Source organism: Anser cygnoides, chromosome 21 (genome assembly GCF_040182565.1).
Source record: "Anser cygnoides isolate HZ-2024a breed goose chromosome 21, Taihu_goose_T2T_genome, whole genome shotgun sequence".
Classification (NCBI taxonomy): Eukaryota; Metazoa; Chordata; class Aves; order Anseriformes; family Anatidae; genus Anser; species Anser cygnoides.
In genome coordinates, this window is record NC_089893.1 from 6,567,513 (window position 1) to 6,592,935 (window position 25,423).

Sequence of the window (25,423 nt, forward strand, 5' to 3'; positions counted from 1 at the left end):
GAAAGCAGCAAGCCAGCCTTTTCCTGAGTTGTTTGTTCTCAGTTGAACTGAGGCTGGTTTGGAAGTTTAAGAGAACAATGCGTCGTCATACCCTGCATTTTATTGTCAAAAAATACGTAAGAGGTTTCGCCATCTCGGATTTTCTTCCACTCGATTCTGGGATCTGGCGTTACAGTGGATTTAATGATGCAGGACAGCTCAACACCTAGAAAGAGAAATAAAGGAAATAATACAGGTTAATAGGAAGCAGCTGTATTTTTGCTCTGCTTTAAGCAGCCTCACACTCTGTTTTATTAGGAGATGCTGCCCACAAAGCAAAAGCCTTCTCTTTCATGTGCCTCACAAACAGAAACACTGCTGGGTTCCAGGAGCTATTGGGGAAGATGGATTTTGGCCAGCAAAAATAATAGCCGTACAGATATCAGCTATGGAGAGAAATGAACACACTGTTCTCTTCAGGCTCTGATGTATGGCAAACAAGACCTTATGACAGGGTGAGTCCACGGCGCTGTCTTGCTGTTAATCAGAGCATACAGCGTGAGTCAGGACTGCAGAATCTCCTTGGGTGGTGTCTGGTGATGTACCGACAACATGCTGTCCTCCCAGGTGACCTGGGGACCATGATGCCTGTGGATAAATCCAGCATATCCAGTCCCTTTTGAGGGAGGCATCGTCATCTCCATTTCTACACAAGAAGGCACCACAGCAGGGTTGGTGGTGGCTCACCCAGGATCACGTTGCAGGCTGTATTAGGGCCAAGGTAAAAAATACACATTTCCCGAACCCCTTTTCAGTGTATTAATTGCAAAGCGACTGCCTTTCCTCCATTTGGGATCCAGTTCAAAAAAGCACTTAGGCAGATACTTTGCAATGCCAATGGCTTTCAGGGGACTTCAACAAACCCTTTCAATCAAGCGTTTTGAAAACGGAGAGATATACAGACATATTCTTAAGGCCTTTGCTGAATCTCAAGCTCTCAGCAGTTCTGCCTTGCCCAAGAAACCCAGATAACCATGAGCACCAAGCAAAGTTTTTCTCAACTGTTTGGACTGATACAAAGCTCCAGGCAGAGGGCAGTGCAGCAGTCGTGTCAGGCAGCCAGCGGGCCCCCATGGCACTCACTCTGGAATTCCTGCACCACGGGCTTGGTGTTGCTGGATGTCAGTTCCACGGCCAAGAGTCTGCAGCCTGGAAAAACAAACAGAAGGTAATAAGAAATAGCACAGCTCATAAGTCACCCAGCTAGAAACACGCTGCCTGCTGAGACAACTTCTCAGACAGCTAGGAGGACTAACTTCTCTACATAAAAGCTATTCCTGGCTACCAATGCCAGTCCTGAAGGCCTACGTTTATTTACAGTCGTGGAGTAAATACAGGAAATTATGATTGTTAGAAGCAGCACTTAAAGAGGAAGATAACTAAAATGGCACAAAACCAATGTTACAGCATAAGACATCTCTTTGTGCCTTAAGCTTATTTCGATGGTAGTTATTCTCATTCTGGTAATGCAAGAGTGAACGTGTCCTTCTGCAAATTAATTTGATAATGAGGAAGAGACAGAAGTAGGGCAGTCTTAACGGTTTTTGGTCAGTTCCTTGAAGATGAAATGTGCCAGGTCTCTAGCACATGCTGACTGTATGTTCAAGTATTTTAAGTCTCAACGTGGTAATGTAAATTCAAGGTAGTAAATCATGCAAGGACAGCAATTCAGGAGGAAACACAGGAGTTTGGTGCTTTGGGTAGAGTCCCAGCCAGACTCACGTTGGGAAAAAACGCTCAGTCACGCAACGTTGCATCCTTATACCACAAGCTATTTCCCTTTACTGTCCTTGCTCTGAACTCCAACATGTTTCCAATTTATACAGTCATTTTTCCCCTTCTGCATGTTATTTTCTTTTGAAAAATCTGCCTTCTATGTCCTTTCTGCTTTGAGTTTCACAAGAGCAGGCACCGACAACGTTTCTGTACTGCAGGATACCCACACTCACCAACAGACCTCCTGAGGCAGAGGGACACAAGCGGGCAGTTTCTGGCATGGCACAGTAGGAAGAAAGCGAACCAGAGAGCATAGGCAAGCCATGCCTTCATCCCAGAGGATATTTTGGAACTGGGTGTCCTGATTCTTGCAAAGCTCATCACCTCTCAGACTCTGCAAAACATTGGCTGCTCCAAAGCCCCGTCTTATAGGCGGGAGGGTACACACTATAATCAGGACTGGATAATCAGCTCTAGTAGTATGCCACGGCCCCACATGCAGCTTTGCTATTACAAACCCAATCAGAAGACTGCTGAAATCTAGGAGAGGATAAGCACCGAATTCACTGGGCATTCGATCAACCAGCAAAGTAAAGACGACGGAAGCCAGTGCCTCAACGACATGAAAACAGATGTATCTAAAGGTTAGGAGTGTCTCTCAGAGTAAAAAAGTCATGACAAACCTGAATCAAAAGCAGAAAAGGCAGCTGAAAGAAGATGCAGAGGAAAAGAAAAGATCTTCAGCATCATGACAGACAGCTGGAATTCCTGCGCGCTGGCCTCCAGGGTGGAAAGCTTTTCGACAAAGAGAATATCTGACAACGCGGGGGCAAAACTCCTCTGGTGGAACGGATCAGACAAAACAGAGCAAGGCAGCACTCTGAGAAATGCCCGAGAGCTGCAGAGTTGCTCCGACTGAAAGCTCAAGGGCCTTGAACACCTGAAATCCTTTCAGCATTTCTGAAATGTTCCCTGTCAATTCCTATCATCCCTTGCTTGTTAACTGCTGATGCTCAGTGCCTTGGTTCTCAGCTCTTATACCCCAAATACCACTGGGGAGAGCTAGAGTTTGGCAAGGTTTAGAAGCTGCCTTTGTGTCCAAAATAATAGTTATTCATATAAAAACCACTGGGTGATGCAAAGTAATAGCTGGCCCAGCAGCACTGCTCTTAGCAGGACCTCTCCACCCTTCCCCCTTCTGCATTTGGAGACATTCACGCTGCATTTGGGAGAAATCCAACATCGAACAAGATGACAGTGCTCATGACTATAATGTGGCTGCCTGGGAAAAGTCTTATGCATCAGAGCTGAAATGAGTAACAGGGCAGTGCAGTGAGCATTTTGCTTGCAGTCTGCTGCTGCTTTACTTAGGTGAGTCAGGAGAATGCCACTTTCAGAGCTGACTTGTCGCAGCTCGGAGCAGATGCTCCACTTTGGGTTTGTTTCTATCAGAAGTGGTCTGAGCAACCACAAGTAGTTTGCTGAAGTCTGCTAAGTGAAGCAGAGCCCACTTCTATCAGGCCTTCTGCTTCCAGACTTGGGAAGGTCCTTTTGAAATCTCTGGACACGTTTTCAGCTGTAGGGCCCTTCATACAAACAAGTCTTTTGATTCCTTCTGCGGTGAGATTTCTGCTTCGGGAACCAACAGGTCTTGCCTTGAGGGCCCAGGCCTGAGCACTCAGCCTAATTGTGGAGCTCCTGCTTTGCTGCCTGCTTGGGGCAGGTGGCCCTGGTAATGCATTTGGCCCAGTTTTCAAATGGGGGCAAGCTGTAGGTGGTGCCATCTTCAGGGACAGCACCCTGCTTCATCACGAAACTGCATTACAAGAGCAGTTCTGCAAACAAGAGCTTTCTCCTTGGACCTGGTATAGCAGGTGGCCATGGAGAGCTGTGATGCACCTGAAGACCTGTAGAAGATAGCTTGCACGCCATCTACCTGGTCTGTACTATCTTATAAATCTTCCTTTTGGAAACACTAGAGAAGGATGGGAAGGGAGAGGGACTTGGCAAAGGCTCCTTGTTCCGTAAAGGCAACTTGATGCTCCAATTTGTTTTGTGTTGTATGTTCTTGTTTAGAAGAGATCCTTTCCCCCCCCTCCCCAAAAAAGTGTCCCATCAAGTAGATAGCATGGTAACAGTCTGACTGAAGAACTTCTGATCTTTGAAGGTCCCTTCCAACTGAACTGTTCTATTCTGTTCTCCTACAGCTACAGCACAGGTTGAAGGTAGAGACACATTACCACGATGATGTGTTATCCTCAAGGAGTTATGACTCGGCAAGTATTTGTTCCAAGACAGTAGGGCTCCATCATGCTCTGGCCCCATATCATTTCTCAGAAATTATTCACAGCATGATCTTTCCCACCCATTAACCACGAGAGATTTAGGTCGATCCCTCAGGCACAAAGCAGGATGACAACAAATTTTAGACAGAAGCTGAGTCCTTGGAGACCGTGCAAGAGGTTCTCACATTATTACAAGTATTGACTGTGGGCAGAGATCAATGTGGCTGCTTAAATCACTGCTAAGCCAGATTTATTCTTCTGCGTGTGGCACAAGAATGCTGCAAATAGCATGCTCTGAATAATGACAAGGCTACAGCTGTGCAGGGAGCAAACCGAAACTCCCAAGTGACCACATAGATTGTAAAGAAGTTGCAAAGCACCTTTGCAGCTCTTTTTAAGAGTTACTTTGTGGTATCCCTCTTTCAAAGTCTCCAGGGCTGGAGGAATCTGCACAAAGCCTGTGCTTCCCAGCTGTTAGCACTCCCCTGGTGGCGCAGGGTGGGCATCTGTGCTATGTCACATTTCCCTGCTGTTGGCAAATGTTCCCTTTGGTCAGCGCACTTCTGCATTGCTTGGTTTTGTGTGCCAAATCATCGTTATTAGTGGCAACCGTTACCTTCAGAAAGTTTCTTCCAAAGCTGTTCCTTTAGGCCTTTTTCAGCCCAGTGCAAATAATCGGTGAAGGTTTTGTGTTATGTAAATTTCTCTTCAAAGGCCTCGGCACCCAGGATGTGTAGAAGAGCTGTGCATAGACACGCATTCCTTTCCAGAGCAGCATGCATGCCACAACAGACGCACCTACCAGATCTGTATGTACTAAATCTCTGAATACCTACCAGATCTGTATGTGCTACAGACTCAGCCAGACATATGGTTGAATCCCAAATGCCATCAGTTCTCCGAAATAGAATCCAGGACAAGGCACTGAAGTCTATAGCATATTCTTATGGCACTTCTTTTAGCTAAAGAGATCCAGCCCATACTTGTTACTGTGACTCATGGTATCTGAATCACTTTAAAATGTTGCACTGAACCTACAGAAGAAATAAACTAGCAGCTTTATAGACATCTAGACTGTGTTAAGTCTCCTATCTCTGTACGGCGTTTAATGTAAAGGCTGACCTTTTGTCTCCTTCCATCCAAATCTCTTAAATCTGTTTAGAAATTCTAGGCAGAAGTTTGAAGAGGAGGTAAACTATTTTTTTAAGTGTTGTAAGCAATGTAAAAAGGATGACCAGGAAAAAATTGATGCAAGTTGCTGCCAACAGCCTATGTTGCAGTATAGTTCAACCCTTCCTTGCCAATCTTGCAGTTATCTGATACAGTAATTTTAGTTAATGCACTGTCAGGCACAAGCAGTACAAAACCACGCAGCTGTATTTAAGCACCTACCCACTAAAGTAACAAAAATATGCCTTTCTTGAGGCTTCCATCATCAATAAGCTGTTGCTCGATTTGCAATTCAAAACGCGTCGAAGCCACGCAGGAAAGCTGCTGTAAACCACACGCCTTGTTAAGCATCTTCGCTTCCCGGGTGGTTCCTTCGTGCAGTAGGAGTGCTGCGGAGCGCGATCCACGGCGAGGTGTTGGAAGTGCGTTAGCCAAGTGCTCCGCGTGTCATTTCTTTTTTTTTGACTGCCAGGCTGGAGCTGCCCCCTGCAGCACCCATCCTCAGCGCTGTGAGCTGGCGTGAAGGAAACAGCCAGGGCTGGTAGAGCAGAAGTGACGAGAGCAGCAGGCATGAGACGAGCCCCCTTGTTAGGGGCAGCCCAGCCGACCCCGGCACTGCCCCTGCTTTACAAGCGTGGTGGGCGTGCAGTAGGAAGGAAGATAACTGTTAAATTTGTGAGAAACCTCCAGAGGGACAGCGAAGGAAGCCACACAGTACTGTCTGCTGGACTGGATAAGACAAGGAAGAGGGAGGCCAGCTTGCTGCATGCAGCTTGCTTTGAGAAAATCACCGTAAGCCCTGTACTGCAGAAACATCTAGCCTTCTGCACTGTGAAATATCCATCCCTTTTTCTTTCAGGCTCTTTTTCCTCCTCTCTGTCACCAGCATACCCCACTCCTACTCCACAATGCAACTTGCACCAGTGTAAACAAGGTGGCATGGGATAGGCAATATGGTCTGTTACAGGAATAAGATACCAAAACACGCACACCGTGCTCTGGCCCTTGTAAGTTTTGAGTTGTTTTGTTATTTTTGTATGTTTTTTTTTTTGGTCTGACTGTCCCTTGGCTGGGGTTTTGTAATAGCTTAAGGGACTTAAATGTACTTGAGATATATATAAATACTGGATTTACAGAGGGCACATAAGTGTGCAGTCAGGGAATGAATGGCATACCTCATTCTCACTGAGTTCCAGTGCAAATTAGGCTGGCTATTGATCCTCGTATACACTTTTAGGTGTCTCATCATAACTTTCTACGTGACAGCTCATTTAGGTTTGTCTAAAAACCCAGCCTATATCTATAAATGCAGTCAGAGGTCTTTGTTTTATAGCACTCAGTCTTAACTTTCCACCTTGCCTCCAGTCCAGGAGGAAGGAGCCGGTGGTACGCTTGCTTTCGCATCCAAGATCCCCGTTAAAAGCCCCACCAAGCTGACACAAACAAGCAGGCCGGTGGACTGTGCTGTTCAAATGACCAGACGGAGCTGCATGCCTTTCTTTTATTCCAGTTTTCCGTGGCGCCTCCCTGAGACCAGCAAGCCAAGCCTGACTCACGGGTGGGCTGCCCCTCGAGCGAACAATGTAGATGTGCAGCGAGAGATTAGCGAACAAAAGCTTAGGAGTGTCTCCGTTCAAATTAAGTAACAGATGGACCTGGGCTGTGTGGGGGCTGATAACGGTTATAAAAAGGCCATCACCAGACTGCGGCCAGCCCACCCTGGAAAAAACCCACTCGGTTGTAAATCCTATGTGCTGTTATAACTGCCTGCGCTAGTAAGGCTTTATTTTTACCAGCTATCATAAAACAGCATGGCTTATTTTAGATGCATGGCTTGTAGTGCTCACTTAAAGGGTTGCCAAATCTCTGATAGACACCTACAAACAGAGGAGATGTGCCTGCCTGGGCAGGGAACGGGGAGCATAATTAACCTACAGAAGGCAAATGCAGTATTACAGAGCGGTGTTCGGTGCTCTGCGTGGTACTGCCTTGTGCTTTTCTCCTCTCCTAAGTAGCTAGGTGATGGCACTCATTTCTTCTTAAATAGCCGTAATAAGGGAGTCTCTGGTAGTCTCAGCAGGACCAGGACCCCGCAGTACAAAGCTGCGTGGAAGATGATTGAATATTTGCATTCATCTGAAGATGTGAGCATTTCAGGATTTGCTCATAATTCGCTCTTCCTGCTCACCACTAGAGAAGGCAAGGGAATGTCTGTCTGTAAACGGAGTTGTGGAATAAAATCTTAACCTGTTTAAAGCTCTTAATTTAAACCAGCACCTTAACGACCTGACTGTATTTGCTGCAGACAAGGCCCATTAGCATCCAAACCATGCACACAGTCCTTTTTTTTTTTTCCTTTTTTTTTCTTCTTTTTTCTTTTTCTTTTTTCTTCTCCCCCTTGGACAGGAGGATTTGCTGCTCTACCTCCTAATCAGACAGCAAAGCCATTGGTATACATACAGCCTACACACCCCCACTTAATCGTGAAACAAGTTGGTAGTGAGGAGATACAGAGCCCTCTTAAGACAAAAGCCTCTCTGCAAAGCAGCTTCTTGCAGCAGACAAACATTCCTCCTCTCTTCCACGCAGGGAAGGAAACATAGGTGTTGCCTGGTGAAGACTGCACAGTGCTTCTTGATGCTTTCCCAAGATTTGGTTTTGTCCTGTTGGGTTGCAGCTGCAGACGCATTGCTTCAAGTATCTATCTGACAAGGCCTTCTGGAGGTAAGAATTTCACAATCTTTGGTTGCGGTTTTGCTCATGGCATCACAGCATGTTTAGGGGTGAGGTGTTAAGGCCCTGCATATCTGCACTTTCACAAAAACAAGACAGCCTATTCTCATGATGAGATCTGCACACCACCTGCTTTGCAAATCCTGAGGCCTGTGCTATCAGGAGGCATCACGAGCCATGCTCCAGAGCTGTCTGAACAGGGAGAGTTCACGCTTACTCAATGTCTTAGCACAAGCCTGAGCTCTTACTGGGCACACTGAGCTCGGACCTAGTCCACTGGCAGGTTGTTGTGCCCTGTTCTTCCTAAGAGAAGAGGGGATGCTTTAGGAGAGAGGCACGGTTGAACCAGCAGCTGGCAACCCAGTGAGTAAGCTGCTAGGTCGATGGGCCTAACCTACTTACCCCATCTTAATGAAATAGCTCTTCACCCATCAGAACAGACACCATTCAAGAGACCAAGAGCCAGCTCCGCAGATGTATTTAAATGCTGTTGACATCATGAGGAAGATAGGCATTTAATACTTCGTAGATGTGGCTGTACATGCCTTGCCCAACACCTTAATCTGTGCACTGATTAGTCCTAGCTCTCCTGTTTTCCCCAACTCATACCCCAGTTTCTGGGAAAGGACTTTCTGGGAGAGGACATCACATATGTGCAAGATAGGAATGAAGCAATAGTTGGCTGGATAACTAAAATCTACTACCATAGAGACAGAAGTAGAAAAGGCTAGAGAGTTTAACAGAATCATAGAATACCCTCAGTTGGAAGGGACTTACTCAGATCATAGAGTCCAACCCAAAGAAAAGATGGAAGAAGTCTGACTTTGCCTCTCAAGATCTGGAACAAGGAGTAATCAAGAGGAAACAGGTAGAAAATGTATAGGAAAGCTGTGCAGAGAAGACGCTGTTATTACTCGCCCTTGCAGCGCTGAGTTGCTTTTCCCTTCCCAAGAAAGAAATGTGAGGCTGAACTGAAAGACTCATTTTCTTTGGGTAAGCATCAGGGAGCAAGGCACACAGCTCCCGCATTGCATCAGATACCACTAACCAAGGGATTAAGTCTTGCCCAGATCATTTATTTTGCCTTGCTACTGACCTCTGAGGTCAAGCCCCTTGCACAGATGCTTTGGGCTTGCAATGTTACACTGCCTCTCCAGAAGGAAAAAACAGGGGCAGGTGGCCTTGCCGTGTGGCTCTGAGGAAAGACCATTAGGCAGAAGAGCTGCTAATTACATCGGCACCAAGTTTTTGGCAAAAGCCAGAAGAAAAATAAGGCAACAAGGAAATAATTACAGATGACTTGGCTAGGTATGTATTAAAACGGTCACATTGTACTGAGCATTGTTTGTGCCATTTTCATTAACAAATGAACAGCTTAATTACCTCTTCACACTGGGCAGGCTCACAGCCAATACTTGACCATGAAAATTAGTGCATTCACTGAAAACAGGGCAGGAGCAGACCTCAAGAGGTCAGCTCATCCCCACCTCTGCTTTAGGACATGAAAACCCAAGGAATACAGCTGGTTGGGCCCCTGGATGTCTGCTGAGACTCTTGTGCACTGTTTCCCCGTGATCACTTTGATCTGTTAAAGGGCTTTACGTTCATCAGTTAAGCTTTGGTCTCCTCAAATTCAGTGTCACCTCCAGTTAAGTAAGGATGTACAGCCCCAGTTCACTGGAGGAAGAAACTGAGGATTGGGAAGTTACAGAAGAGTAAGGAATGCACCACATCAGCCTGCAGTGGATGTGTAATTCTGTGACCTTACAATAGCAAAAGTGAAGGACAAAAGCGGTGAGCACTAAAGAGAAGTGGGAATATTTGCACAGGGCAAATTTGAAACCAGCCCTTCCTGCCTATTCCCACTTGCCTTCCATTCTTTTCCAAGCCAGCCCCAAGAATTGCCATATTGGCACATCCTACATTATTTTTCACTTCAGCAAGTCCCTTTCCTCCTAAAAGTGGCAGATGCTGATACCAAATTAGTGCCAAGTGGGAGGGAACCAGCTGATAACTGTGATAAGAGCCAGAGGCAATGGTCTTCCTCCTGTCCTCTCCCTTCCTCCCGACAGGATCTCTCGGCAGCAGACAGATGTTAAAGGAAGTCTCCAGGGTAGAGTCAGGCCAGTGATGCATGGCAGGGACCTGTGGACAGGGTCAGGGAGACAGAAAGATCTGTAACGGGAAAGGGGCAAGTGGGACAAGTTTGAGTTTTTTTCCCCTTGTGTGGGAATTCGACTCAAGGATTGCTGAGAATCTCATAAGCCAAAGTGACGTTTTCCAGGCTGCGTGCCAGCCGATGCACAGACTTGGTCTCAGCAGGTATTTGACTTCCACAGGAGCTAGGGTGCTCGATACCTGCCTGACCCTGCCTTTTGATGAGGACACACGTATCAAAAGCTGCCTGAAATGCAAAGACAGGAAATAAGCGGATATGCTATCAGCACCAGGCTTTGCAATGCTCTTTAGTGTCTGGCTGTGTCCCAGCCATCAATACAGAGACTCACAGGGTTTTAGCCTATAATCCTCTATTCCTCTGTCTGTGACTCTAATCTCTTGATCCTTAGGTCTCCTCCAGCCTATAGCTTGACCAACAAAGCACAAATTTGAAGTTCTGCTTATCAGAGACCAACCATGTCATCTTCCTGTGGAAAATGGGAGTTGGGGAGAAGTAGCAGTCGTCAGAGCCAGGAGCTGATAGCAGGCTAGAGAAGGGAACGGGAGAGGGCGTGAGCAAGCACACACAGAAAGCATTTATGACAAGACTGAAAACAGCTCTCCTTTTAAGAGCATTTTTTTTCTTTCAGATTTTACAGTATCATTTTGCCTCTCTTTTTCATGTGTATAATTCTAGCCTGGGGTATAAAACACAATTGTGTAGCTAATGTGTTGCACAAAACATGTACAAATGAATGTTGCCAGCAAGTGACTGCAGGCACCAAGGGAGCAATCACATCTGCCTATGAGCTTGCTACCCGGAGCCTGTGAAACTACTGCCGTCATTCCACGCGGGAGAGGTGGGGCTGTCTGCTCCACGGCCGCTTTGAAGCTTTGCAGTGAATCTGTCAGAACAAAGGATGCAGATTTACAGGGGGAAACTGCATTCAGCAGAAAGCTGCGCGGGCCACGTGAAGGCCTGAAGACGTGAGCTGGGGGAATATCCTTCCAGGGGCTGCCCTGAATCACGGTAACATATCCCAAAAGACTTACCTTATTAACATCAGCCCGAGCACAGGCTTCAGACCTGCAGAGGGAGTTGTGCTGCAGGGTTCAACAGAGATTTCCTTAGGAAGCGCATCAGGAATTAAAGGTAGCCCAAATGAAGTCACTGACAGACAAAGATGAGAAACTAGATGCAGAGAGAGCACTGCTAGGAAGATGCTGGCACACATTAGCAGCAGAAGCAGGAGGAAAGTAAGGCAACGTCAGAGCAAAGAGGGAGGAGGAAAGCCCTTCTGCCTTGTCCCAACCTGGATTCCTGACCACAGCAAGCTTGTTTAACGGAGCAGAAATGAGGCTCGGCCAGAGAGGTTCAAAGATTCCTTGTCCTGGGGGAGTTGAGTGAGCCACATATCCGAGAACTTCTCCCAGACCCTGACTTGTTTTTCTCCTTAAACATATCTCGCAGCTATTTTTAGCAGAGAATTTTCTCAGCCGACTGCTCCCAGTTGAGCCCTGGTCCTTTTCCCAGAGCCACAGGCCCAGCAGCGGAAGGGTTGCTGCTCTGCAGGGAAGCGCGTTCCTGGCCACGTGCTGTTCCCCAGGTCAGCTTAGCCCCATTTCACTGTTCTGCTGGTTTTGGGGTTTACATGTGGAGCTGCCAGGCCTCTCCTGAGGCAAACCAGTCTGGTACAGGGACACTAAATGCTCTCACAGACCCAAAAGCCATATGCAGGGTTACAATTCTGTCTGTAATTTAAGAAGGAGCTAAAGTAGAGGGTGGACTGGACTTGATAACTGTCTGTAGGCTTTTTAAGAGTATGAATGGCAAGAAAGGTGGGAAGGAGATGGAAAGAAATTATTAGGCTGACATTAATAACAGGATCTGCTTCGCAGCACTAAAATCTATTTGGATTCCTTCCAGGTCCTCCAAGGGAAACAGTGGAAGCCTTTATTGTTCATAAAAGTTGCAACTAAATTCGGACTGGATAAAGCTTAAGGAAATACCTCTTGGAGGACAACCCTGCCTTGGCTGCTGGAAGCCGATGAGGTAACTCCCTTCCTCTTCTCTTTTTCTCTTGGGGCCCTTATTCCTCCTTAGCCAAAATGCTAACCTGTCCATCAGCTCCTTGGCTCCCCAGCTTCCAGTGCAGAGCAAGCTCTCTGCCTGCTCTGGATGTCTGCCTGGGTGCAATTAGCAAAGCAGCAGTTAACATAAAGGGACGGTTCACAGGGAAGCAACGACTGCAACTTCTTTAATCTGCGGCTTGATTTAATACCAGCCTGCCAGAGACGGGCATTTAAATCAAAAAGCCAGATCGGGGCACGTAGGTGGGCAAATCGAGTAAAGCAGGACTGAACCCCTGCTAATGTGCAGGGGGTCCCTGGGGGACTGGGCGCTCTCAGTGGTGCGGATGAGACACGGGGAGGCTGCGTTCCAGCGCTGCGGAGCTGCAGCGGTCAGTTGCTTACAGCAGAGCCACAGTCAAGGAGGTCCCTCTAACAATGGCCCCTTCTTGGTCAGTGTATCTGTTGCCTGTGTGTCTTGGAGTCATGTCAGTGAAGCAAACAGATTGGGAACATATTTGTACTCCCCGCAGCAGTACAGAAGCCAACCCAGACAGAGGAGAGCAAGCTGGGCTCTTTTCTGCTCCTTGCCTCGGCGCCAAGTTTCCAGCTCTGCTTGAAACCTGTGGCTGAGCCCTGCTTTGGCAGGGGTGAAGGGAGAGGACAGGCAGGGTCAGGAAATACTCTACTTTCAGCTCGTGCTTGCAGAAGTTGGCAGCTGGCTACAAGAGAAGGGAGCCAGGCTGAACTCAAAGAGCTACACACCTCTGAAGGCCCCCACAGGAGATTAAATCTGGCTCTGTGCACCTTTGCCCTTCTCCCTGGCTATGCTTAAACAAATGGGCCCGAGAATAGCATTCACCTGGGACAGCCCACAGATGCTGCATGAGGGCTCATCCCTTCAAAAAAACCTTCAAAAACCTTCTCCAAGCCTAGCAAGGATCCCAGGAGCCCAGGATTTCTCTGCGACCTTCATGTACACGTTCCAAAACACGGGCACTTAACCTTTGTGGCTCCCTTGAAAATCCCAGCGACAGCGTTTTATGGATGAGTATGTTTCCCCTAACATCTGCCCCCTGTATCAGATGCTGCCAGAGCCTCTCTCTCTTCTGGCTCTGCTCCCAGCTGAAGGACAGACAATAGGCATTTGAATGCAGTCTCCACTTCCCCTCCCTAACAGCCTGGGGGAGATGGCACATTGGAGCCAAGACAGCACTGAAAGCACAGCTTGCCAGCCAGCGACAAGTCTCTCTAGATCATGGCCTGCCTCTTCTTCCCCTCCCAGTGTAGCTGAACCACTGGCTGCAGTTGTTACTGGGCAGCCAGGCCAGCTCTGCCGGGCACTAAATCCTGGCAGCATCCCACCAAGCACATTGAGGGAGTCCTAGCACACTGCTACTACAGTCAGCCTGATCCCTCTCCAAATGCTGCCAAAACCAGCTCACCTCCTGAGTTCCCAACCGTGGTGGCCAGGGCACTGGTTAATCGACCTCTCCTGTACCTCACCACCACGCTGGCTCACCTGGAGATGTGCTGGCTACCTCTTGGGCTTCCCCTCGCTCGCTCCCACCAGCATCTTGCTGCAATTAACTGACCCAGGCAGTGTGCAGGGCACGGAAGAGCAGCAGGTTTGACAGGGGTTCAGTGAGAACTGGTTTGGATCTTCCTAAAGAGCCATTGTTCTGTCTTTCTAGAAATAGCCCTGCTTCTTGCATCCCGGAGCTGTTCAGCCTGTTTGGCACTGCTTCTGCTGCTTCAGAAACAACAACAGAGCGAGGAAAAACCTGTCTAGACACCATTTACCTTCCATCAACTCCCATTGCCACATCAAAGCACCACTTCAAACACACCTACAAACTGGCCAAGTAATAATCCCCGGCTCTCCTGTGTCTGCTCCAGCCAGAGGCAGGCAGATCCGTCCCATTGTGCTTCAGAGTTCATCTTTAATCCAAGCTCTTCTGAGAACAGGAAGAGAGAGAGGATGAAAAATCTCATTACAGGACCATCATCAGAAGTCACCTGGCCTCATGATACTCAGGGAGGACCCAAGTTCTTTCTGCTCAGCATCCAGGTACAAGCAGAAATCTCACCTGCCTCCTATCAGCAATCTGCAAACATCCTTTGAAAAGCAACCATGTAAAGGAAAGCAAGCTTCTCTGCAGACCTTTGCTGGGGCTGGAGCAGGCAGTGATGCACAGGGGCTCTCCCACTGCTGTGCAGCACGTGGCGTACAGCTTGCCAGCACGCTGCATTCGTCTGAAATTGGACGAGACAGAGTGCTGCGCTGCAAAAATCCACTAAAGGGCAAGCCGGTGGCTGTGCTGCCATCAATTGTTTCAGACGCAGTTCTCTGCTTGAAAAGGGATTGCAACGTGAGGGCTGCTTATCATCCCGAGCAAGCAGCTTTGCAGCAGTTTTAAGAGCCAGCCAGGTCTGAGGTCTGCAGCGCATCAGGTGCTGCACAGACACGTTCTGAACGGACCTGAAGCCTGGCTCCACGCACCCCTTACCTCCCCAAAGCTGTCTGTATGAACGCTGAGCAAACTGTGCCACAAACCAGAGATCAAAGATCCTATGCTACCCAGGGAAACTGAAGTCACCAAGAGCTACAAGCAGCTTGTCCACCACGAGGCAGCAAGTCACTGAGCGGGATGAAGTCACAGGAGCTCAGGTAAATGCTCAAGATACCTCGAACCCAAAGGGGCGACAACAGCATTAATGGAGGTGGAGAGGCTTTTAGGTCACTCGAGCACAAATTACTTGAAGGCACATTTGGGGAAGCACCTGGCACTAGCATCAAGCCCTGGCCCTGTGCAGCCTCCACAACAGCAACATCTAGCTCATTATTATAATAAGGGTCTCTTGAAACACCTTCTGTGTGAGAGACAGCTAAGAAAATCCAGTCTGGCTTTATTCTGTCTCAGGCAGAAACAGCCTTTATTTAGCAAACTGCTGCTAACAGCTCTGTCTCATTAGGCAGTGTTTAGGGAACCAGGCTGCAATTGTTCTGAAGCCTGGTGTTGCAGAAAGCCTTGCTAATGAGGTCTAAAGGAGACGATTCCTCCTGACAGGCCCACAATGACCTAGAAATCCTACTTAATTCCCTGTCAGTGAAAAAGTGCTGAGTAACACTGAGGTGCAGAGGCGATGGGGGCTGATTTGGGAGGGAGGCTGTGGCCTCTGTTCACACTTTGGGCTGTGACGCAAGAGCTCTAGGGCAGAAAAGTCAGCACCGCTCAGCTGTGCAGCAGCTCCCCAGACGAAGCAGAGGCTCGGCTCGGCGTGCAGATAAGCAGGGACTTGCTGTGGGAAGGTTTCTAGCCTGGTCTGTAGAAGACTTGCCACCATGCAGAGCATGCAGTGCTGGGAGTGGACGTCTCTGCTTAACACAATAGAGGAGACAGGATTAGGTGCTTAGAAAGAGCAAGGCTCTAGCTAGGGTAGCTAGGGCACCTCTGGAGGCCCTCAGTGGCAGCACCTGGATGTGGTCTTCTCAGTGCTTGTCTCCTCTGGATCATGCTTGCTTACAAACTGTGCCAAAACCCCTGCCAAGACCCTGACTCAATTAACTCAATTTTACCTACGTTCCCAGGCATTGTATGGCCAGCAGCTCACAAACTTCACCTGCAGTGCTACCAGTAGAGACCGTGGTATGTGCTACCTGGGGAACAGCATCTCCTGCCGCTTGCTGGTCTCCTCTGGCTTGGATGTGGGATGAGCAGCGGCTGCTCCAGCAGGCTGTGCATGCGCCCCGAAGGTGGTGTTAAGCTTTTGACACATTCTGCCCCAACCGCTTTTCCTTATTTCCTTGGAGGAAAATGCAGCAGGCTGGCACAAGCCAGGACCACAGACGTGCTGCTTTCAAGTGGTTTGCTTTCGACAAGCAGCGTGCGTGCCGTGGTTAGCATCCTCTGAGCTGGGTGGCCCGGAGCCAGCCAGGCCAGGAGCTGAGGTACAGGGACTCAGCTGGAATGTGGGCTGGATGCAGCTGACCTCGAAGACCATCCCCAGTAAAGACCCTTGCAGGCATGTGCTAGCCACCTGTTTCAGCCAGCAGACGAGGGTCTCAACCAGGAATTCTGGAACTGAATGCACAGTCTGTTAAAGAGGGGTCTGAAGACTCCCACCCACCGTGAAGCTGTCGCTGATGTATGCTCCCGTGCAGACTCAGAGCACAGGAATGCATCTTTGCCCATCACGTGCAAGACTGCTCCTCCCTTACTGCAGATGCATCCCTGTTTAAGGTACAGCTCAAATCCACAAAGGACGGCTGCGGGGAAAAAAAAGAAGTGGAAACAAAATCACCAGCCGAAATAACATCTAGAGACAGTCTTAAAGTAAGTAATGAGCTGGGGAGCCTCCGTTTCTGAAAAGCCGGTCTGAGATGCCTCGAGTAGTGTGATTTCAAAAGACGTCAAAGGGCTGCCCTGTGGGTCAGCTCCCTTTCAAAACATGTCAGGCAGTGCCTCGGAGATCACCAGTCGCTTTGGACTATCTAGGCCCTAGTTTCCCTTAGCAGATCCCAGGTCATGTTGTTTTTTATCCCTGTTTTCCAGCTGCCGGTGCCAGAGCCCAGCCTGACGCCTCAAACCAAGCCCACCAGAAGCAGGACGCTGAAGAGACCTAGCTGCCTCTGCACCTTATCTGCTTGGGCTCTGCTGGCACAGACAGGGGATCTGCTCAGAGCCATGAGGAAAAGACATATGCTGCGAAAGGAAGGACCAGCTTTATTTTACCAGCCTGTGTTCGCACCAGAAGTGTGCTTTAAAGACTGCCTTGCAAAGTAGGAATTAAATCCAAAGGTGCCTATGCATCTTCCTCGCTGTCATCCCTTTATCAGTTATCTCCAGCCTGCTCTGAGCTAGAAGATGAAAGGATCATAACACCACTTATCTTCCCACTTAAGAACATGCTTAGCAGCTTGCTGCTAAAGAGGAGGATACTCAAGCCTTGGGAAGCAGCTGTAAATTCTGCAAATGGGTTCCCTGGCATTTCTTTGAAGGAGATATTGCTTCTCAATGAGGGATACAGAAAGGAAACCGGGGAGGGAGGGAGAAGAGGGAAGTCTTTGTAGCAAAGAAAACTTTGCCTCATGTCAAGAACGTGAAGCTGAGTGACAGATGTGAGACTTGAGGCATGTGTGTCTCAGAAGTGACCGAGCATGAGCCAGGAACCGAAAGGCTCTTGGGAAGTATTTAGGCAGCCAGACTTGTCATGTTTGTCACAAGACCACAAGAAGCTCCAAAAACACACTCTTCAAGACTGTGCAGTGCTACAGCCAAGAAGGTTAGGGATCCCCTTACATGCTGCGGGCAGAACTGCTGCACACAACCAGCTCCAGCTCCAACAAGTCCTCTGAGCCTCTCCCTTAACGACAGGTAAGGGGTAAGTCTGCTGCCTCACCTCCGGACCCGACCCTCGTCTCCTCTCTTCCCAGAGCTACTTGTTATCACGCTGAAGCTGGGTCCCCGCCTTTGTCTATGCTTAGCAGCTGAGTCAAACTGTCAGAGCTGCCAAAGAGAGTCTGTTCCAAATATTTGCGAAAAGAGGAGGCTCGGGGAGCCCGCAGCGGAACGCCACGATCCTCCTGGCGAGCAGAACAATCGCTCTTGTGGACCGGCCGCGGGCTGCTGGTGGGCGACAAGCACGCCTTGCTGCAGCCTCGGGAAGGAGCTCCCAATTCCTGCCGTGCTCACGGACCACCACAAACAAACTGGGATCTCGAATTCCCTCTGGCCCCTGGCAATGCCCCAGCAATCCGGCCCTGCACTCACCAGCCCTGATCGCAGCTCAGCTGTTGGGATGGAGAACCCAAGATGCAGTTGGTAGCGGGGAGAGGGGGGCACTGGAGCGCCTCAGAAGCTGTTGCCAGACAAAATGCTGACTTCAAAGGTCTTATGTGTGGGAGAGCGTGCAGCGCCTGTGGGCAAGGACAGCTGTTTGGCCAGGCCCAGCAGAGAATTTTTGAGGGAAGAAGGCAGAAGTTCGTACCTGGGTTAACCTCCCCTCCGGCACGCACAAGGCAGATTTGGCAGGCAGAGCTCCGCACTGCCCTGTTATTTATGGGATGCTGAGAACTGGCTAAAGCAAAGGGAAAACGCCAGGTACGTAAGGACGCTCACCAGCTCGATAGCCAGGGCTGCTTGAGGGAGGACCCAGGAGATGCAGGAGGCGATTACAAGGCACCCTGGCTTTCATCTCCAGTTCAAAGGCAACTCCATCAGCGCTGACTGAATTGTAGCCAACTAATAGCTGTTTGCTGGTGCACAGGAATGGAGATATGCCATTGCCTCCTCGCTCCCTGAGAGACCAGACCAACTCCACCACTGCATTACCTGCAATCTCAGCAGAGTAGCTGAGAGCAAAGAAGGACACGGAGCAGCACCTCGTCTGTTGTGGGAGCTCCTAGATCAACAAGGAGCCTTCATGGCATGTGTGTCCATCCCTCTCAGCAGAACACAGATCAGTCATGCTGATAAGGGGCTGTATTTTTTCCTTTCACCTTGGTTGTTGGTCTCTAAACACCTCGACAGAACCAACCCACTCCTCCGAGCATGGGTGACTCCCACGGAGCAGGGCTGCCGCAGAGGTACGAGGCATTGTTGTGCGCGGAGCTGGGACTTCCTCTCCTAAGGTACGTTACTGATGCAGACAACCTCGCCCCGACGGGACGGATGTTTTCCAGGCTCTAAAAATACCTCGCTCCGAACACCACGGTGGGTATGAAGAAATGTTTATCTTCAAGCTTTTGCAGAGATCAATGCAGAAGAAAAAGATTAAAGCGAAGGTTTAAGCGTGCATTAAAAATAGCTGTTGATAAGATCCTTTTCGGGATAAAAGCTGTTTTGCAGAAGCAGCAAGAACTGCAGGGCTTTGCAACACCTTCCCTGCCGTTAACTGTGTAAGCTCCCGGAAATCATTCAAGAGAGTGTTAGCAGCCAAAGCGCCCCAGGAGGAAGTCCATTAGCAGGCAGCAGCCTCCTTAATGGATCCTCTGGGTACATGGCAGAGCTGCCTTCCCCGTGGACGCTCAGTGCTGTCCACTGCCGTGATTCAAGAGCTGTTCGTGCAGCCGTTCTCATGCAATACTCTGAGGAATTCTCTTAAGCTTTATGGCAGCCCAATAGCACAATGAATTCATCCTTTGGTAGCTTTCACTGAATGAGGACACCAATTGGTGCAGTGAGGTTTTTTTGTACAGCACAATGCAAAGACACACTGATACATGAACAGAAGCCATATGTGCTATTGGAATGCAGGTAAAAGCAGCAGCATATTATTAAGGCTTTTGTCGTCCAAGGATAGTGTCATAGCAAAACAAAAACATTGTCTCCAAGTCTGATCTTGGCCCAAAGAGCCAGAGCCTTGTACATCCATGTACTACACCTTGTACATCTAGCAGAGCCTTGTACATCTACATCCAGACAAAACCATTAAGTTCTCAGCTGTGCAACCACCTCCACTTGAGCAGCCCTGAGCCAGCCAGCATAGAGCCATCAGGAGAGATATAACGTGCCAGGAACCTTTCTGCTGGGAGCAAAAAGCAGGACTGCCATGCAGGGCACTACTGGCTGTAGTAACAGGTAAGCCTCGTTTCACCAAACAGCTCCCTTCTATGGCATCGTTTGCCAATCTTTTTTGTTATTGCTAACAAAACAAAAATTCTGACTTTCTTTAGATACGTAGAATAATACTACGGGCTACTTCAGCAACCACTGAAGGACTCCAGGATAAAGCCTTATAACAGTTATACATCTTGAGACATGCTGGGTAAGACTGTCAAAAACGGTAAGTGGATTGGGTGTCTCAGGTAGAGTGAGCAGAAAATTCAGGTGCTTTCAATGGACCTGAATTTTTAGAAATATTGTACTCCCTCCCTCCCTCCAAAACAGATTCTATAACAGAGTGCCCCAAGTTACTTCCCACCTGTAAAATGCTGGCCACTACACAAAGAATTGCCCCAAAGGTTACTAATGTGGGGATTTTCGGCCAAGGGTGTTAAAAGCACAGCCAAGTAATGGGAACAAATCCCCTTAGATTTCAGTGGATTTCTGCAGCTCAGCAGAAAATCTTACCTAGGCCACCCAAATATATTTTAAATAGTGTGCTCAAAAATCTTGAAATCCTGCTGAATGTTGTCAACTGGTACCTTTTAGCTAGATGCCAAAGATATGGCAAGTCCCTGGCACAGTTTTAAAGTTTTACTGTCTTCAAATGAGGCAGCTGTTTCCAAATGAATTAAGAGGACTCTAGAAACCTGCTGATCTTACATTTGTGGTGTACTAATCAGGTACACTGATGGGGGAAGGTTAGGATGTATTCTGGCTTTAACTCTGAAATCCCTGGGATTTATGACTTTAAAAAAAACAACACAAAACCTAAAGCATTATCTGAACAGAATTTAATTTCATCTACTTCATCTATTACTGCACTGAAACCTTCATTTCCCCTTGTAACGGACTCTGTTAAGCCCTGTGCTCCATCCCACAAGCGGGGCACGACACAACCCAATACCTTATATTATTTTTACTGACAAGTGATTCTTGCGCAGCAGAACAATTCCCATTAATATTTCGAGCTTATCTCAAGTACCTGTGGGCTGTCAAGTTACAGCATGTACATAGCTGCTTTTAATTAGTTAATGTCAACCCCGTGTTGGCTGGACTCCCATTTGATGGCTGTCACCAGTTTGCAGGTGGGTTCATGGGGATCCTACCTCGACTGGGCTCTCAGGGGCAGGGGAAATTGCAGAGGTGATTTTTAAAATCTATTTATTTTTGCAAGTTCCATTTATTAAAAAAAAAAAAAAAAGAAAAAAAAAAGAAAAAAAATTTCTGCATCTGCTGCATTTTCCCCACCAACAGTTTGGAATATGCCCAGCTGCTTCTCAACACCTAACACCATTTCTTTCAGTACCCATTGCAGCTTTCACAAGCCTCTTTAGCACTGCAGAGGAACACCCTCTCTAGACCTCCTTCTCTCCGTATCAGTATTTTTCTCTAAGCGTTTTGAAGGCCTAGCTTAGGATGCTGCTCTAATAAGGACTGGGCACCAGCTCAATTATGCAGCTGTCTTACTGGCTTTGCACTTCCAAGCTGTGCTTTAGACAGCTGAACTTCATCAGGGGAGTCACACAAAGGGTTCTTACAGCATGAAACGCAGCGAGGCAATCAAAGGTAGCTACTGCTGAGTTAGAAGTGACAGCACAACCTCAGCTGGCCAGTGTTGTGCAGGAGACATCTTTAATATACACCTCCCTCCACGTTTATCCCCAGGGAAAGCCTGCTTGACCTCCACTTATCTGAAATGAGAAGCAGAAGTTTGTGAGGAGCTGGTTATCCTAGAGGCCAATATTCAAAGTCCTCGGAGTGCTGCTGTCCTGCTCCCCACGGACAGACCCGTTTGCTGGTAAGTCTCTAGCAAGATTTAGCCTCTCCAGACAATGCCTCTAATCTCAAGTTAATACCGAGGGAATTAGCACTCTGAAGAGAAGTAAGAAAACACAGGCCTGAGCTTTCCATCCAAAAAGAAGTCAAGGCTTTTCTTATTTTTTTTATTTTTCTTCTGCTTCTAACTACTGAAAACTCTCATTTGCAGTATAAGAACTGAAACCCAGCAGGTATTTCCTCTGCCCCAAGCCCAGCTATTGACTAAACCGTACCCACACAGTAATCCAACCCCTTTGGGTGGAAAATTAAGACTAAGTCCAGAACATTCATTAGTGCAATTAAAGACATTAAATGGTTCTTAGGCCATGTGCTGACTCAGCAAAGGAATGGGTTTTGTTGCACGGTACACACCCTCCACTACATGGAACTGACACTTAGTGGTTGAATTTTGGTTTTGGTCCTGTGTTTATTAAAATGTGATACTCCCTGGGGGTTCAGAGAGAGGGCAAACATCCCTTATCAATTGCAAAAAGATACTGCAGTTCATATTCCAGTTGATGGAGAAGCCAGATTGAGAATGTAATTATCCTAATTAATTTCATATCGTGAATTCATCTTTTTTTAATATATAAACATCAGTTTCAAAGCAGGCCACCAGCTTTTATGCACAGAGTAGTTGTTTCTTCCTGTTGAGGGACACGTTTGCAACGCATGCTCTTGTTTTTGACGGAAAGAACTCCTGAGGACTTAGGATCCTGAAAAATACTTGTTGTTGCTGTGGAAATTTCCCCCTTGCTAACTCCCTCCCACCACTTTCAGGAGTTCACGAACCTTCTCCGGATCATCAGGGCTTGATGCAATCAACTGTGAAGCATTAGCTCTAAATATACAACTGGGAGGCCAGTTCTGCTTCAACACCCAGCCACTCATCGCACAGAGCGATAAAGCAGCGAGCGCAATCTGCAAGCGAAACTTAAATAATAATCCAAGGGAGCTTCAGGGAAAGTGTGAGCAAGTGGGGGGTAACCCTTCGGAGCTGGCAAAAGATGGGGGCAAACTGGCAGGAGACCCAGAAGCAGGCCCACCCACAGCCATTATGCAGAGCAGCTTTTGTCCTTGTTTGTGGAGTTGAATGCAGCTCATTCCGCTTTATTTATTTGTTTAGGTGAGTTTTGGCAATTCAACGTGTGTTCCTGGTGCAAATCCTTAGTGTGCGGACAGATAACTGAAAATCAGCCCCAGCACGCACGCCAAGAGACCCAGGATACAACTCTCACAAGGAAAATAAACAAGCCAGTAAAAGAACTGAAGTTCATGACTGGGGCAACATCTCTGTCCGCAGCTCTTTCTCCTCACAAAAATCCCACATTTTATTCTCTGAATCTGCTTCTGCTTCAGTAACCAAGTAATTCTCTGAAATATTCAGAGCAAGAGGGAATGTGCTGGTGTCACGTTCTTTGTCAACAGCTGTAAAGTTGATGCGATCCAAGTACTCTTTGGTGGTGATGCCAGATATTGCTTGCCTGAATAGGAACACCAAGCCCTTCCTAAGAATTTTTTTGAAGAGGTTATTAAGCATCTCATTTTGGCATGGCTCTCAGAGCTGTTTGTCCTGATTTTTTTTTTTTTTACTGCCTGTTGAAAAGAAAGCAATACTGCAAATACTTCCCATCAGAAAACGACAACAAGCAACTTATCATAACTGCAAGAAAGCTAACAACATTTCCACCAAGTGATTTTTGGCACTGACAGCTGACTCGGAACAGTTGTTGGTGGCTGGGACAGATGGACTTCATATATATTAAAAAAAAAAAAGTACTTCTACTTTGTAAGTTCGGAAAAGTCTCTTGCAAAAATCAGAATTAAATCAAGGTAAGATTTGAATACACTGAACTTTAAAAGTGAAATGTGCTATAAATGATCAACGTGTTTTATTTTTATCAGGAAATACTTGAGAATTTTGGGAAGGGCTCCATGGTTCTGCCCTCAGTCCAACACATGAAACCCTCAAACTCCACATGTTGATTTCCAGGGGAAAGCTTGCACCAGAGCCATAGAGGCAGGACTTAACACTGATGTCAGTTCTAAGCCCTGCTTTCCATCACTGACGCCAATAACTTCCGCTGGTATAATTATGACCATGGCATTTCCCTGATGTGCAGAATCTTTAGATGCTTTTAGTGCCTAGAGCAGGGTACGCACTGACTGCTCCATGCTTCGCTGGCTTCGGTTTCATGGCAAAGTTTTAAGGCCACGATCAAGAGAAGGCAATCCCTGCTCTACAACACTTGCAGTCAAAGAAACACCTTAAATTTCTAAAGCAGTTTTGCAGTTTGGGATCGCAGCATCTTGTTAGCCTTGTCAGCTTCCTTTTCTGCCTTTTTTTTTTTTTTAACTACTCAGTTGGCATCAAATGCATCCTTACAGTCTCAGTCCTCTGGGACTATCCAGCACCAGCTTCAGTACAGGTTTAATCTTACACACTGCTGACAGCCTCACCTTAACGTAGTGGGATGCCCCCACTATGTAAACTCAAGTGTAGTGGAACGAGCATTTTTATTCTCAGCTTTGGTTCTCTCTGCTCCTCAGGGCTTATGACCCCAGATTCGAAAACAGATGGAAACCATCGCAGGGGGAGGCACGCCAATGCAGCCAGAACCCACTGTGATAAAACTGGGAGCAAGCCTGCTACTCGACTGAGAGATGCTCTCAGGCAGAGGCCTGAAACTAGTGGTGTTTGGCTGTATTTAGCAACTTTTGTCTGTCAAAATAAATGCAGAGCTATCTGTAGTTCATTTCCAGTCTCGCTGCATTTAGGCCAGATTCAACAGGACACTTCAGCACTGCTCACACAGGAGGGGAAGGAAATGAAGTACCTTTCTACCTTGCAGCCCAACCGTAAGGAAAAGTTGTGTGAAGTCTGACATTTTTCGCATTCAAATGGAGCATCTGAATCCAAAGTTAGGACCTGGAAGAGTGTGATGCTCCAGGATCAGGTACTCACAATTCCTCCTGCTGAAACTGCTCAGCTACAAAGCACAGCAAAGTGAGTGAACAGACCCTGGAGTGCAGAGCAGGATCAGCTCCTCATTCCCCTGGGGATACTCCACCCGAGTGTCTAAGTCACTTCTTTCATTTTTGGGGTAATAGTGTCCAAATCTCACTTCATTCAAGGCCCCAAAGCCTCTACGAATCATTTGGAGTTAAAGAATCATTTTGGTTTACCCTTAGATAAGACGCTTGACATATTTCAACACACGTCAAGCTTGAGCTGACCCAGCACAGTTATTTGTGTCTGTGCACACCCGTGCACAGCCCGGTGTATTTCAGTAGCTGAACTTTCCAAATCAGTTGCTGATTGTCACCCTAACCCTGCTCCATCCCTTTTTGCCTTCTGCCGCCTGCCTGGAAGGGGGGAGGGCGACGCGAGCCCACCGGCTGCTGTCCCCCTCCTCAGCCCCCCACTATTAATAGCCAGACAACAAATGAGCCCGAATTCATTCCTGAGCGGAATTAGCAAATGTTTTTGCAATTAAAACTGCAAACATTCATGCGGGGCCCCCGGAACAATAGGCGCCTGTGCCTGGGCTTGAATAGGGACCAGTGTCCGCCCTGCCTGCCTGCCGAGGCTGCACATTCCTGGCACCCTCAGCCCTCGACCCGCTCCTCGCTGAGCTGGGCTCCTGCAGCCTCCTCCTGCCCCTCGCCCGGCCCCGCTGCCTCCAGCACCGCAGCTTCTTGGGGTCAGGAATGGGAACGGGGTCAGGGCAGCGCATCTCCCTGCCCCTTTTCCCTGGGATTGCAATCGGGGTACTGCATCCCCCCTTTTTCCCAGGGATTGGGTACCACATTCCCCCCTTCTCC

At 47.9% G+C, this 25,423-nt stretch overlaps 1 protein-coding gene and 1 long non-coding RNA gene across 12 annotated transcripts in view; one reads left to right on the forward strand and one right to left on the reverse strand.

The window, feature by feature from the left end:
- JAM3 (junctional adhesion molecule 3) overlaps positions 1-25,423 on the reverse strand; it is a 33,331-nt gene that overhangs the window by 7,051 nt on the left and 857 nt on the right. Inside the window, exons 1-3 of one of the 3 annotated variants that reach the window (XM_013188625.3) lie at positions 16,302-16,371; positions 1,123-1,188; positions 92-205 (exon numbers count right to left, since the gene is read on the reverse strand). In XM_013188625.3, the coding sequence (XP_013044079.1) occupies positions 92-205; positions 1,123-1,188; positions 16,302-16,356 (235 nt within the window). In that variant the 5' untranslated portion in view covers positions 16,357-16,371. Of the gene's footprint in view, positions 1-91; positions 206-1,122; positions 1,189-1,988; positions 2,104-16,301; positions 16,372-25,423 lie in introns of those variants that run through there. The other 2 variants (XM_066981244.1, XM_048063427.2) reach the window with 2 other exon arrangements.
- On the forward strand, positions 7,725-24,281 carry LOC106040614 (uncharacterized). 9 transcript variants are annotated; one of them, XR_007163174.2, is made up of 5 exons: positions 11,089-12,153; positions 13,865-19,753; positions 19,849-19,940; positions 21,446-21,578; positions 22,379-24,281. It is a non-coding gene; the product is annotated as an uncharacterized lncRNA (long non-coding RNA). The 9 variants fall into 9 exon arrangements; XR_010826203.1 differs by adding an exon at positions 7,725-7,934 and having other exon boundaries at positions 12,028-12,153; positions 13,865-21,578; XR_010826204.1 differs by having other exon boundaries at positions 11,082-11,707; positions 12,028-12,153; positions 13,865-21,578.